A 14,224-nucleotide genomic window follows, 5' to 3' on the forward strand; every position below is an offset into this window, starting at 1 on the left:
CATCCTAATCAGCAAGAAAAAAAAAAACTTACACAGATATTTGCAGATAATTTGATTCTTTCTAATCTATTTTCTTTTTCATCAAATACAATTGGGAGAAATGTCCTACTGTGCTACTTCAGATATATGCAACCTTTAATAATAAAGCTTTGTGCTGCATTTCTTTAATTACTTTTAATAAGTATTCAACTGATGGTAATTTTTTTGCGAACACAAGCTGGTAGTGCTCAATGAGTGGGTTGTTCACCAAGAAGATAACAGGGCAGCGCATCGAGTTGAGAGTAATTCAGAGCACTGCTAACATAAACAGATTTGTTTTGTGTTGAAACACTACCTGCTGTTCTCTGCAACCCACAATAAAGCAGACATACAGTATGTCGTTATAGCAATAAATCACCTCTATGGCGTTATAGAAGAGGATTGTGTAACGTGCCTCAGTCATAATCCCTGGTTACTGGTGGACGCAATTGTTTTCATGGAGTCTACGCTATACATCCAGGTTTAGTTTGAGGATTGTTTTGTTTTGCTTGTTTGCCTGACAAGGAAAGAGCCAACCGTCTCACTGTCTCAACAACATGTTCAGACGTGAATTGAAAACACTATATCTGTAGCACTGCAGAACACCTACATTAAAGGATTGGTAACTAATGCATTCAAAGATAAAGTGAGTGTTTTGCACATTGGGGCCTCTTGGAATGACACCAGCATCGATAGACCCATTTGAAAGATATATCAGAAGTTATGCTCCTTTCTAAAATGTCTTAGCTATTAAAGTCGTACTGTAAGTATCAAAGTTTGTACATTTTGTATTCATACTATACCACATTTGTGTTTACATTATGTCACCCTGGCTATACAGTACAGATACAAGAATCCTGCTTTTGAGTTTCATTCCATGTGCTGCTACTTTAGTTTCAGCTCGTAAATAGGCACGTTTTCGGTTTTGATATATCATCTCTATTGTTTTTGTGAACAGAGACTTTAGGGTAGGTAACAAAACAGAACAGGTTTATAAGAGTACATTTGTGTCTAAACCAAACCTTTTGGGAGGTCAAATGAAACGTTGCGTACCTGACTCTTGGAGGCAGCCACCTTGGCGAACAAGGCTTGGGACACTTTAGCCCTCTTCATCTCCTGCTGGATCTCATCGTAGATGGAGGAGTTGATGTTGAGGATGCAGCTCTCCGTCTTGCCGTTCCATTCGCTTGGAAGGGGTGAGGGCTTCACCTGGGAAACAGCAAAGATGGGCTGCAGCTTAGCACCTGTAGATTGTCTCTTTACCGTGTGACAATAACCGGAATGTATGGTGTCAGTGTCACATGTTTAACTACATGTTGACATGCTAACCCTAACCCTATATTGACACTCTCCCCATATATACAGTAACGTGGGCCTTCGCACAACAAAAAACAATGAGGGTGATGTGTACAGTTTCAAGCATGATACTACTGTAGGCTATAGTGTACGCTAGGGTGGCAAGTGGGATTGAATAGAGATAGCAGAGAGAATTGTTTGCTCACAGGAGAGATGCCCACTGGGATTCTGGGGTTCCAGTCCTCCTGTCTGACGTTGTTACAGTCTTCTCTCCTGGGCTGGGGATGGGGGCGACAACGGAGGTTTGTTTGTTCAGACTTATAGGGACAAAAGGGATTTAGCTGAACACACATGCACAGAAGTGTACAGACATGTGGACAGTCACATACCGTAGACACATGCAACTACGCGTACACAAATGCAACTGCACGGACACAGATACAGGAATAAAACCACACATCACAGTGGCTGTTTTTGCCTCAATATGAGCTCTTACAAATACAGCCCAGATTCAAATCACCCCACATATAAAAGTCTAAAGTGTAAATCATCCGATATATTAAGTATACTGTTCAAATCACCCCATAAAGGCTACTGTTCAAATCACCCCGTAGATATAAAGTCTACTGTTAAACCTAAGGCCATAAATTAACAGCGACAAATGCAAGAAACATTTTACGGATCAGCAGACCAATTAAGTCTCGCTATATTCCTCAACTTTCTTTAGGTGTGCTTGACTTCAATTTATGGCTGCATGAAATTTAACTAAATGAATCTACTGCAGCCAACATGAAGGCTCTGGGGAAAAAACGCTGTTACTTACTTTATATTATATAATACACACAGTAAATGCGTATTGTAATGTTATCTCAGACATTCCTCAGTGGTGATAAGCACTTCCAACCCTAAACTTTACATTACAGGGTTTCTGTAAATTGGGAAATGGCCAGCTCTCCTCACACATTCAAAAATATTATATTGCTAAGGACCAAATGGTTATTGCTATTTTGACAACATGGACTCTGCTTTGGAACACAAAGGCCAAGTAAAAAGTATTTCGTAACATGCAGTTATGTTTGGTCTCAATTTATTGCCCACTCATTGACAAATGATATGAGATTTGTATTGATTGATGACGTATCTTTGTGTAAAAATTTAAATATTTGCTGATATATTCTCAATGTGTTTGGATGGACTATTTATGTCTCTCTCTTTTCAGTCTCTTAACTTAGCCACGTGGTTTGTGCACTCATGTCCAAAATGCACCATTCGATTTAACATATTTTCCCCGCAATTGATTCATTAGCATCTAATTAAGCAGTACTTTGACCATTCTTGCTCTAATCTAGTTTTTTGCACAGGGTGTTAAGTAATGTTAAAGATGGTCAGGTAATTAGGAGTTTTGTATTTTCTTCATATTTATATGCTTTTCAGTTCACACCTCCCCTTCAGGCCACATGAACTTAATTTTTAATGTATTTTTTTATATTTTTAACTACAGTCGGAGCTGGGACACTGTGTCAAACTAATTGTTAGGGCTGGGACGTGCAAGAACTGGCGCTGGCTGTCAAGCCACCCATCAGGGCATGCGAGAAACATACCTCCGCATCTGTTTTTATGAGCGCTATAAAGTCCTCTCTGTCTCTCCTGAATTGCCACCCTGCTTGATTTATGCGGCCAAAATTACATTGCGTCTGACTCAATCTGGCATATGGCCAGGGCTACTCCTTCTACCTGCTATAAGCACTGATCTAGATAGCTAATAAGGACAGGATAATATGTTATATAGGTGAGTACACAGTGCATGCTAGCCAGCAATCTAATAGGCAGGTTTGTGTGTGATCAGAGGACTAGAAAAGAAACAATGCTGTGGTGTCAAAAAAATATATTTACTGTGGTATCTATAAATGTATATTCTTTTTTTAGATACCGCCACATCATTAGTCTATTTTCTAGTGACAAAGCGTTCTCTTTTTTGTATACATTATTTAAATACATATTATTGGCCTCCATCTTAATTTTTTCATTTAAATATTGCTTTCATGAATTTGAAGAGGAAATGATAATAAATGGCTAAGTTGTAAATTGCGAAATAGGTATTAATGTGATGTTTGACCTATAATTTAATACATAATATATGTTGCATAAACGTTTTTTCAAGAAGATTTAAATAATCTTGAATTAATTCAGGGAAATTATCAAAAAGGTATGCCTCATATTTACAGCTCAATGTGTCATTCAACTTTTGTCATTCAAAGCCGTTCAATGTGTCCTTGTACAAAGGTCCTCCCACTTTCTACTATTAACACTCTCCACTTCCCCTCTCTCTCACACTATCTGTCTCTATCTCTCTCCATCAGTGCCTGCCTTGTTCTGAGCTTTGTCCATGTGAGAGGGCTTTGATTGTGGGGATGAGCGCTGAACTGCAAAGTGGCCTTCCCTCAGACCAACCAACAAACTTCTCAAATCATCCCAACTCTCCCTTTCTGTTTCAACAGAATAACAGCTTCTGTGTTTGGGCATGGATAAGCACACAGGGGTACTTTTTTTCCCAACCTCTTTCTCACTCTCTTGATCTCTCTGCGTCCCCATCTCCTCCTCTCTCTCTCTTTGACTTTCTCTTACCCCTGCTCTTTCTGTCACTTCAACACTCTCTTTCTTTCTCTCCTAAATAAAAGCCCCATCTTCAGTCGAGGCTGGACAGAGGAGGTCTTTGTTTGGCACTTCTATTCCCAGACACACTCCACCGCACTTCAATTGGGCCTAAGTAGGAAAAGTTGCCACGCACCTTTAAAATAAAAACCCTTTGATTGGTGTGGGTTAGAGGGTAGCGGTCAAGGCGGTTAGAGAAAGTGAATGAGGGACTGACTGGCAGACAGAATAAGGCATGATCCCCCACAGAGCTCGTCATTGCTGAGCGAGTCCTATTTTTAAGAGTCAGGCAGAGGTATAGGTGCCTAATGTGTGATAAAAGGTCAAAATTTGCACGTAAAAAAGGCTCCCATCTGGGGGGCCAACTCACCTGTTTGGGGATGGGCAAGTGTGTTTACGTGTATGCCAGTAAGCAAAAGTGTCTAAAAGTTCACTAAAAGTGTACACCAAGAAATCGATTTGAAGAAATTGTTGGGGCACAAAATTACATGGACAAGCTCACTTGAACTGTTCATGACATATCTGAGTTGTACAACAACACAAGTAGTAAGCACATCAACACGTTACAATAAGGCTTCTGCGAGGCAGTACATAGACCATTGGATTAATTTGCCAGTTTGGAGAATTAAACGAAGCATTGCTAATTTACATTTCTACGCACAACTTCCTCGACGACCTCGCAAACTCCCAACTCTGCACGAGACCTGAAAAAGCTGCACCTGACCACTTTTCTTTGCGCGTCTCGTAGACGGCCCTCGAGTGTGTAAGGTGTTTGTGTGCGCGCGTGCGCGTGTGTGCACATGTGTGTGTGTGCACGTGTGAGCCACAGCCGCGCGCTCTCCCGTGTGTGGTACCTGTACGGGCCGACTGGGCGGGGTGCTGATGAGCGGGGCGGGGCCCATTGCGGAAGCGGCGGTCAAGCTCCTCTCCCTCTCGTCCTGGTAGATGCGGTCCCGCTCGACCTCGGGCAGCTGCAGGAAGTTCTGCATGGCCCGCAGGTTGACCAGCAGTGACTGGGACGCCGTCTTCGGGTCTTCCTCCTTCCGCAGGATTTCTGACAGCAGGCCCTGAGAGAGTAGGAGGGGGATGGGAACATACAGCGCGCAGGTGAGTCAGGTGGCTGAGCGGTTAGGGAATCGGGCTAGTAATCTGAAGGTTGCCAGGTCGATTCCCGGCCGTTCAAAATTATGTTGTGTCCTTGGGCAAGGCACTTCACCCTACTTGCCTCGGGGGGAATGTCCCTGTACTTTCTGTAAATCGCTCTGGATAAGAGTGTCTGCTAAATGACTAAAATGTAAATGTAAATGTACTTGTATACTCAATAACAGAGCCTGAGAGACATCATTATATACTGTGGTCAACTTTACCGTGCAAACGTCAAAGAGGACGTTCGATGTTATATAACCCTGATTGTTGAGCATGTTGCTGAACGTACGTTTGAAATATGGACGTCCATCTTCTCGTTCCACACACGTCCAATGCATTTCTAATGTATTCCCATTTCAGTGTTTCCTAGTTCTGCATACTATTTACTTATTGAGCGTCACCCAACATACAGTAGCAATCAGTGTATCCTCTGTTGCTTTTCAATAGCATTGAATTCCATCATTATGTGGGGTTCACTTTGGTGACTTCAATGACTGGATTGTGGGGAATGTGTGATTGAGGCTTTTCATCGGGTGTTGGACGCACACTGTGAAACCCATCATCTGCCTCTTTTCTATCAATAGGTGTGATTTGGCTTTAAATGAGAATAACATGACAACACTCTAGCACTCCTGCTGAAGAGTTACAGTCCTTTGGGTATAAGTGGCAGAGTGAACAACCACTAAATGGCGTGCACAATTTAACGACAGTTAATACTTTTTTAGAACTGGGGAGTTAATGGTACTGTCTCTGTTTGAATAGGTAAAGCTTTGGAAGCCTACAGCATGCATGCTCTGATACAGACAAGAAATCTGAGGATAAGAAATGCTTGCAGACCAAGGGACAGAGAGTGCATATCACCAGAGCACAGATGATAGCGCAAAAGATAGGGTCTGTGTACGCGTGCGTACATTTCTGTCTGTGTGTACGGTTTGTGTATCCATACAGGCCCGAATGGGAGCGTGTCTTCATGCGTGCGTGTGCGCGTTTATCGTCCCTAGCCATCATCCCTTTCTATCTCCCTAGTCAATCTGCTGCCTCTCCAAAAGCAGGCCACAAAGGAGGCCCACGCCTTCTCTGCGCGCCTCCCCCCCCCCCCCCCCCACCCATCCTGACGCCAGCCCCTTCGTGTCACCGCACGCCCCACCTTTTATTAACACGCTTCGACAAGGAGGGAAAACGCACAATAAATAATAAAAGGCAGCATTCTCTCCGACGGCACATCTCTAAATCCTCATATCAACCAGATAAGGGTGCGATTGAGGGGGATTTGCACATTTTCACAAAAACACCACTGGCTGAGGCTATATACTGTACTGTTTTGGGGTGTGGGGGAGGGGGACATGCACCTCTTCCAGTGGATCCTTATCTCCATTTTTGACTTTTGACTTCAAAGCAGCTGAGGCGTAATGAGGTTTGCCGTCACCACCCCCTCGAAAATATGCAGAACGTCTTTAAAGAGACGTTATCTGGAAGCAGGGCCCTCGCCCTTAAAGTGAATTCAATCATGTTTTGGCAGTGGGGCTAGCTTCTTGGCGGACACTGGAGGGGTTAACATGCACCGTTTGGATGATTAGGGAATGTTTGGACCAAACTCCCGCTTTGTGTGACAAATGTTGATCAGAGTGCTTTAGGGTGAGGCAGCAGGCGTTAGGAATGTGCATTTTCCAGATTTTTAAGACGTCAAAGCGTAAAGCAGAGTGGGAAATTCTTGAACAGATTGTCTAAGTCAAAGTAAGTCCAGCAGGCCTACAAAAAAAAAAGTGAGGCCTGAACTCAGCTAACTGTTTGGATGATTTCAGGTTTGTCTTTCACTCAGTATATATAAAATGGAATTGAATATGAACTGATAAGCTATAACTCATTATGAATGGACTTGTAAATACTTTAGGTGCATGTTACAAATGTGCTTTTCTCCCTCACCTGTGTCCGGTTGAAGGCCACGCGAGCAAAGACGGCCTGCGAGATGCCCGCCCTCTTCAGCTCGTCCCTCACCCACTGATAGATTTCAGCAGAGACTTCTGTGCTGGAGGCCACCTGGGGCTCCAGGGGCTTGGTCAGAGCACTGCGGTTCACCGGCGGGTGGTTGAGGTACTGCTGCGACAGCGACTGCTGCGCCAGCAGACGGTTAACGGCGTACTGCTGGTTGAGGATCTGGGCCATCACAAGCTGCTGGTTGACCAGCTGAGGGCTGATGGGCGTGGAGACCAGGCCTGGGTGGTGCAGGCCAGGGAGCTGGGGCTGCCGGCCCCCTCCCTGGCCCCCGCCGTGGGGGGGTGGCGGAGGAGGGAGCGGGGGCACGGGTGAGGAGGGGGGCTGTTCGGCGGTGCTGCCTGGAATGGGCTGCTGGGAGAAGGTCAGGTGGCTGTGATTGTGGTTGTGGTTGTGATTAGACCCAGGTGGGGATAGGTCCGAGAGGCTGTCCATTTCGGCTGGATGTTGGCAGGGCGGAGGAGGAAGAACAAGGGGGCGGCAAGGACAGAAAGATGGAGGGAGGAGAGAGATGAGAAATGCAAGGAGAAAGAGGGAGATGGATGAATATAAAACAAAGGGGAAAAGAATAGGCGGTGTCAATAGAAACAAATTATTGTTCAAACCTGTTTGACAGTTTACCAAGCCAATCTATTGGTCATTCACGAGCCACATTAAATAGTCTAAACAACATTCTTGGATGTTATGGGTCTGCAAACTTCCCCCATGACAAAGTTCTTTAGAAGTGCAAATCATCAGGCAAACCCTCCCCCCTCACCACTACTGAGATAACTGGTGTCCTTCTGTTTGGTGTCAGACCTGGCTGTCCAGACACTTTCAAAACCTCCCTGATGGAGGCCGAGGATGAAGGCCCTTTTGTGTGACCTGAAACTTCCCACAGCTAGGGCAGCTCTAGAAATTAGTTTATGTCGGTCGCCCAATCACGTGAGCACTAGAAACAAGCCTGGAGTGTCTAACCAAGGCTTGCATGAGAAGAAGTGAGTATGTGTTTGTGTGGGTGTTTGTGTGTATATGTAGACAAGAAGTGCCTGATAATCCTGAATCGTTCTTTCAGACCAAATTCTAAAACAAGGTACACCATCTAACCAATATGACATTTTTGGGGGACTGTCTGGAGGTGTAAAAAAGACAAGGCAGTGTATGGCAGAAGGGAAAAACTGCAGTTTGGACCTTTGGGGAAAATGAATGCATTGCATCGCAGCAATTTGGTACTATTTGTGGCAATAGTGGTTGTTGATGTTTAGAGCTCAGAGTTCTAAGTTCAGAGTTTTTAAGAGTTCAAAGTGCAATTACATTCACATGCACTCAACCAAGAGACTGCTGTCTAAACGAAATAACAACATTTATAGTCAGAAATTGTACAGTGTGCTACTGCCTGCACAAAAAAACTGATTCAGAAAAGCACAAATTGGTGATAACAGGGAAGAATCTCCAAAGAGCTGAATATTTCAGCACCAGATAAAAGATTAAATACTGTACATGGAATTCCTCCAAAAATACCCACAATAATCTGAGTATAGCTGTGTTTCTTAACTGTCTCTGAACACAAACCCCCTGAAAAAGTGTGCTCTATTCAGTATTTGTTGAAACAAATGAAAAAAGAAATGAAAAAAACTTGGTAATAATCACATCTCTCCCATAATCCCCGGCATTCCCTGATTTGACGCTACGGTGTGTCTCTACTTCCTTGTGTGTGTGTGTGTGTGTGTGTGTGCGCATACTCATGCAAACACACACATACACAAACTGCTGGGGGGCACGCTCACAAACACACACACACACACAGCATTTCCATGCAAATTGAAAAAAGGGGGTGACAGAAAAGCACGACATGCCCTGGAGAAAAGACAGCCACAGAAGCGGGAGTCCTTGTGTGGAATACAGCCACAAAAGATCCCTGGATTAAACACACAATGGGAATGGGGATGTGGGCTGAGGCAAAGTGAGAAAGAGAAAGAGCGAGAGAGAGGCATCAAAACAGGCCTCTCTCTGTTCTGTGTCAAATACAGGTGCCGATTACTGCACTAGTACTCCATAAGGAGGGGTCAAATTTGCTAGGTTTCATAAGGACCTAAACTTATCTAGCTCTTGGTTTTTAAATAGAATGTATTCAACCCATTGAAATGTAGGTTTCCTATTGGATTATTTTTTTTTGTATCACCCCAAGCCATGACGGCTTACCTATATCTTCAATGTATGTGATTAAATATGTACTCTTAGATGACGTGAAACACAAATGATAGACCATGGTCTATTAGCTTTAAAGGCTGGCATTTTCCCAATACTCCCTTTGCCATCACTGGCATTCGTGGGCATGCATGGCGAGCAGCCTCTCTTCATCAATATTAAGGTTGAAAGTGTCACCGCAGGCAATGAGCAGTCACCTGTGGGGTGATTTGGGGAGGGGGGGGGGGGGGGGGGGGGGTTGGTTGGGTCTGAAGCAGGGTGGAATGGTTATTGTGTGTGTTTGTGTGTGTGTGTGTGTGTTTGTGTGTGTGTCCACAGACGGTCAGGCGGAGCCACGTGACGTACCTAGTGTGTTGGCACGCGGGCTGTCATGGAGGACACACGTCCCCAGGTAACCCTCTAGCTGGGAAGGTTGGCGCATGCCTGAGTGGACACACGCAGATGGGCACACACACACACACAGACACACAGATAGGAGAAGACAAACATGGCACAGGTGTGAAGAGAGAAAGACAGGGTTAAGGCTCGTGAGGTGTGCTTGTAAAGGATAAGAGAGGGGAGGACCAGTGTTAGACTAGGGCTAATTCAAGCACAGGAGAGGCCATGCTACCCTCCATATACCACAGAAATATAAATATCACTTTTTCAAACACAGGTGACTTGTGTCCTAAAATTGGATTTACAACATACAGGGAGGGGGAAAAAAAGTTGCACTTAGGTGCAAATATATGGTGTTAGAAAAAGATTAAACCCGTCCTCATATTATATCTTGACTCATCAGAGTGGGCACTAGCTTCTTGGGGTGGTGGGTTTGTGGTACAGATGATTAAAGCTGATTTTTTAACAATTTCATTACTGCTGCATGTAATGACTCATTCACCATTTCTTTATCAAAACAAACATCAGACTTGTGTCTGCGAATACGTGACAGTATCTGAATTATGGGAACCCTAGTTTACAGAAAAGAGTTAGTAAGTTATGATAATACAAAGGGTGCCTTGTTGCAGAACGTTTACTTTTTTATTGGATTTCTAACTTGATGAAAGCAGGAAAATTGCCAATCTTATATATGGTAACCTAAACAACAGTATAGCCAAGGACCTTAAAATGGCCTTAAAGTGTACAAAAAAGTTAACTATGAATGTGTACATTAGCTGGGAAATGTGTCATCAATAGATGATGAGATAAATATACATTTACTGCAACAGGGAGACAAAAAACCCATGGTGGGGTGAAGTGTATTGGAATGTTGATTGGGTGGGTGTGATGAGACAAAGTGAGAGCGTAACATTTTGCGCCCCTCCGTTTTGCTTACCCATCATATCTTTTGTCTTCTTGAAATGTTTATACCAGCGCCCAAATTCCTGACACTTTGCCGCCGACACATTTGCATAGTAAGTGCTGTTCACAATGGAGGAAATCATACTCTGAAAGAGAGATTCATAAAGACAGAGAAAGAGATAGAGAGAGAGAGAGAGAGAGAGAGAGAGAGAGAGAGAGAGGGGGGGGGGGGGGGAGAGAGAAAGCCTTCAGGATCCACAATCTGGAATATACGGACATACATCAAATCTTGTGAAACATGCACTAACATTCAGTCTTGTGAAAATGAATAAAACATTTCTAGCAAAAGATAATTTACAGTAAGTCATGCACAAATCTGGTCTTGACTTCCGACTGTGAAATGCAAACAAAAATACTGAAATTGTAAACAGGCCTGTCCCTTTATAACAAATGCCACCAAGAAGAATAGAACTGTTTTTAAAAGCACGCAAATTGTAATATTGAATTCTATAACTGTTGTTAAATATCAACCTGTGAAAGTCTGGCTGTTTTATATTGTATAACAATATGTTGATAGATACAACTTCAACTGTTATAGAAGGTTGCTCTTACATATGTATGTGCTCTTGCCTTCTAACAACTTGCTTTAATATTTCTATATTCCTTTACAATGCACTTCATAAAAATAAAAAAGGCGCGATTTCCTTTTCATTAAAATCAATGTTTTAACACCTTACTGGCCTCCGGGGCGAATAGCGGGCGAAGGGCTGTTTTGATTGTTATAAATATTCAAAAGATGAAAACCATCTGTTTTCAAATTACAGGTATGCCGTGTTTATCATTTCTTTAATATGAGCACTTGGGGACTGGAGGAACCTTCTGGCACAACAGCTCTTCCTGCCAGCATCGCACAGTGCCGAATGCCGCCCCGTCTTCTCCTTAGCAGAGACACTTGGGGAGTGTAAGGAGGGAAGCAGTGAACGTCTTAGTAGACCAGAACACTGACCTCCTGACCCCCAACACATCGGAGTCTCCTGTTACAGCACCGCCAAAAAACTGCAGGTACACAACTCCACTGTAGACCGCAAGTACAGGTAATACACTTTTACCATAAAAAAACTGTATCAGTTTTCCAAAAGTCAAATGACTGTTTCTTGGAAAGTTGCAAGTATCTAGGATAATGAGCGTAATGCACATTCCTTTTCAAACTTAGCGTGTTTTATTTACAGTATGTGGGCTAGGCAGAGCTCACCCGAGGCTCAGCCTTGGCTCCTTTGCCATCTTTGACACAGATGTTCTAATAAACGCTCCTCATTAATCAGCCCTCTCCCTCAATACATCACTCCTCCTCTCACAGGGGGATGTGTGTGCGCATTTGTGTGTGTGTGTCTGTATGTGTGAATGTGTGTGTGGTTGCCTCTGTGGTTTGAATCCTAGCACAAAACACACGGCACATCCACACATAGGCACCCACACACGTCCACAAACACACACACACACACACCAAATCAGGCAGATAACCAGCTCTGCCGTCATCGTCACACCCGCGGGGCCTCTGCCAGCAGCCATCAACAGGTAGTGTGTGTGGCACCAGGATGTGTTGGTTTGGGCCCTTTAAGTGATAGCCATCTGCAGCACAGGAGCTTATCAGAGTCCAGGATGTCGTGCTTGGCATTATCGGCCCCCGACATCTACTCTGCTCTTCTCCCCCGCCCTCGTCAAGGGAAAAAGACACATGACAGCCGGCGTGTAAATGTGTCCACACACACGTACGGAAGCACACACATCAGTCAAAATCATCCAGATATCTTCAGTTAAACCGTGTACAGGAAAGAGGTATGGGGATGCCCATTTCACCTCCCTCAATATGAGTTCTCTCTCCTTAATATCTAGCGCATCATCATTACAGCCATTTACAGCCCCACTACATGCTTACAGCTTTCTAACCCACAGACACAGAAACACACACATACAAAATTAGGCCCAACAACCTTAGCTCTGACAGCCTCAGTTGCTATGGCCCATTCGGAGATGGCATTCGATGGCTATTTGCTGCTATGCAACAGAACAGCTGCTCTGTCAAGTCGCCTGCCTGGAAAAGGGAGGCGGGGGAGTGTGAGGAGGGGGAGTGGGAGGAGGGGGAGTGGGAGGAGGGGGAAACAAGGGAGACGGGGGTCCTTTGTTGCCATAGTTTCATCAGAAGCGGGGTTAAGCCTGCTTCCTAGCTGCTGAGCGGGCCTCCTAAATGCTGGAGGAGTTTACAGGACACACCAGTAAGTTTGAGCGAGACCTGCTTTTACACTTCCAACATGTATCCATATAGTATAGTGAACAATACTGTTTTCTGTCACTGTCTCTCCAGGTTCACCTCAAAGCTCCCTCCCTCCCTTCTTCCGTTATTCTCAGCTAGTCTCTTTGTGGCATTTGTAGGCGAAACACAAAGAATGACTCCCCACAACAAAAGAATGAAACTAAATGTTTGACAAGACTAGGGACAAAAGGGGCTGTTTTTCAAGGTAACCCCCCCTCCCCTTCTTTTAGCTGGGGTAATTATATCGCTCTCTCACACACACACACACTTTTTTTCCTTTCTCACTCTCTCTCACATTCTCTCTCTCACTCTCTGGTTTGTTAACCTTTTTTTTCTCTTGGGATTACGCGCCTGAGTATCAAGGAGACACTAATCCCATAAAAGGTGCCAATCATCGCTGCCCTTCTGACACACCCTTTCCACCCCAAACCCCTCCCACCCCACCCCCATTGGTTATCCACAGCCCTTGAAGCTTAAGAGTGTCGCTGCCTCTCACCTGTTGCCTATCAAACATCCCGGGGGACATTCATATCAAAGACCTTGAGGTACAGTCAAATTGTGAGGCAGCAACACCAGGGTAACACTTGACCCCAACTAACAGATGTTAAACAAATGCAAATTGGACGAGGATCATTCCATGACTCTGTCCATGAGTTGAACAATGCAAAACCCGCAGTATTCCAGATGTCACATAGCTGTCACGTCGGCCACATAGGAAAACGGCGTTACTAACAGAGGCAGAAAACCGAATAACTGCCTCTTAAAGAGCTACACGTCTATCATAAACGCTCCTCGAACACTGCACAACACAGACAGAGGCAGCTTGGACTCCCTAACATATTTCTGTTATCAAGCAGATAACATTGAGGACGAGTGCGGCCTGCGTTGACAGTGGCCTGTGTTTGTGTGTGCGGTCGCCCTGGTGGATGGACCCCAGTGTGGCACGGTGGAGCGGTTCACATATGGACCGTAAACAGGGTGATTACGGGGCTGAGGAGGGAGCGCCGGCTATGCTCCGACTGAATGGCACCCTGGGAGTCCTTACATCATCACCACACTCATGCCCGGCTAAACACACAAACACATGAGCGTACAGAGGGCCTCCAGAAGACCACACTGAGGTCTATAAGGGAAAGCTGGTTCCATATTGCACACATGCACATTTTTGTCAGCTAGCGTGACACGATATATCGCAGTTTCATTCCTTACTGAGCTGCGAGCTCGTGATATATAGTGAGGAGTTCGTACAATCTCCAATACACTGCTTTCCTCTCCAGCTGTGGGAGAATACAATCACGCAATGCAATGACAGTTCTCCAAATACATACATATTTAAATACA

The 14,224-nt window shown here is 44.5% G+C and overlaps 1 protein-coding gene across 5 annotated transcripts in view; it reads right to left on the reverse strand.

Annotated features, from left to right (window-relative positions):
• satb1b (SATB homeobox 1b) overlaps positions 1–14,224 on the reverse strand; it is a 44,114-nt gene that overhangs the window by 13,590 nt on the left and 16,300 nt on the right. For 3 of the 5 annotated variants that reach the window (XM_067238267.1, XM_067238268.1, XM_067238266.1), the window contains exons 6-11: positions 10,607–10,718; positions 9,637–9,714; positions 7,036–7,544; positions 4,821–5,033; positions 1,521–1,592; positions 1,072–1,227 (exon numbers count right to left, since the gene is read on the reverse strand). In XM_067238267.1, the coding sequence (XP_067094368.1) occupies positions 1,072–1,227; positions 1,521–1,592; positions 4,821–5,033; positions 7,036–7,544; positions 9,637–9,714; positions 10,607–10,718 (1,140 nt within the window). The remainder of the gene's footprint in view (positions 1–1,071; positions 1,228–1,520; positions 1,593–4,820; positions 5,034–7,035; positions 7,545–9,636; positions 9,715–10,606; positions 10,719–14,224) is intronic. The other 2 variants (XM_067238270.1, XM_067238269.1) reach the window with 1 other exon arrangement.

The sequence above is a fragment of the Osmerus mordax genome, chromosome 6, assembly GCF_038355195.1.
Source record: "Osmerus mordax isolate fOsmMor3 chromosome 6, fOsmMor3.pri, whole genome shotgun sequence".
NCBI lineage: Eukaryota > Metazoa > Chordata > Actinopteri > Osmeriformes > Osmeridae > Osmerus > Osmerus mordax.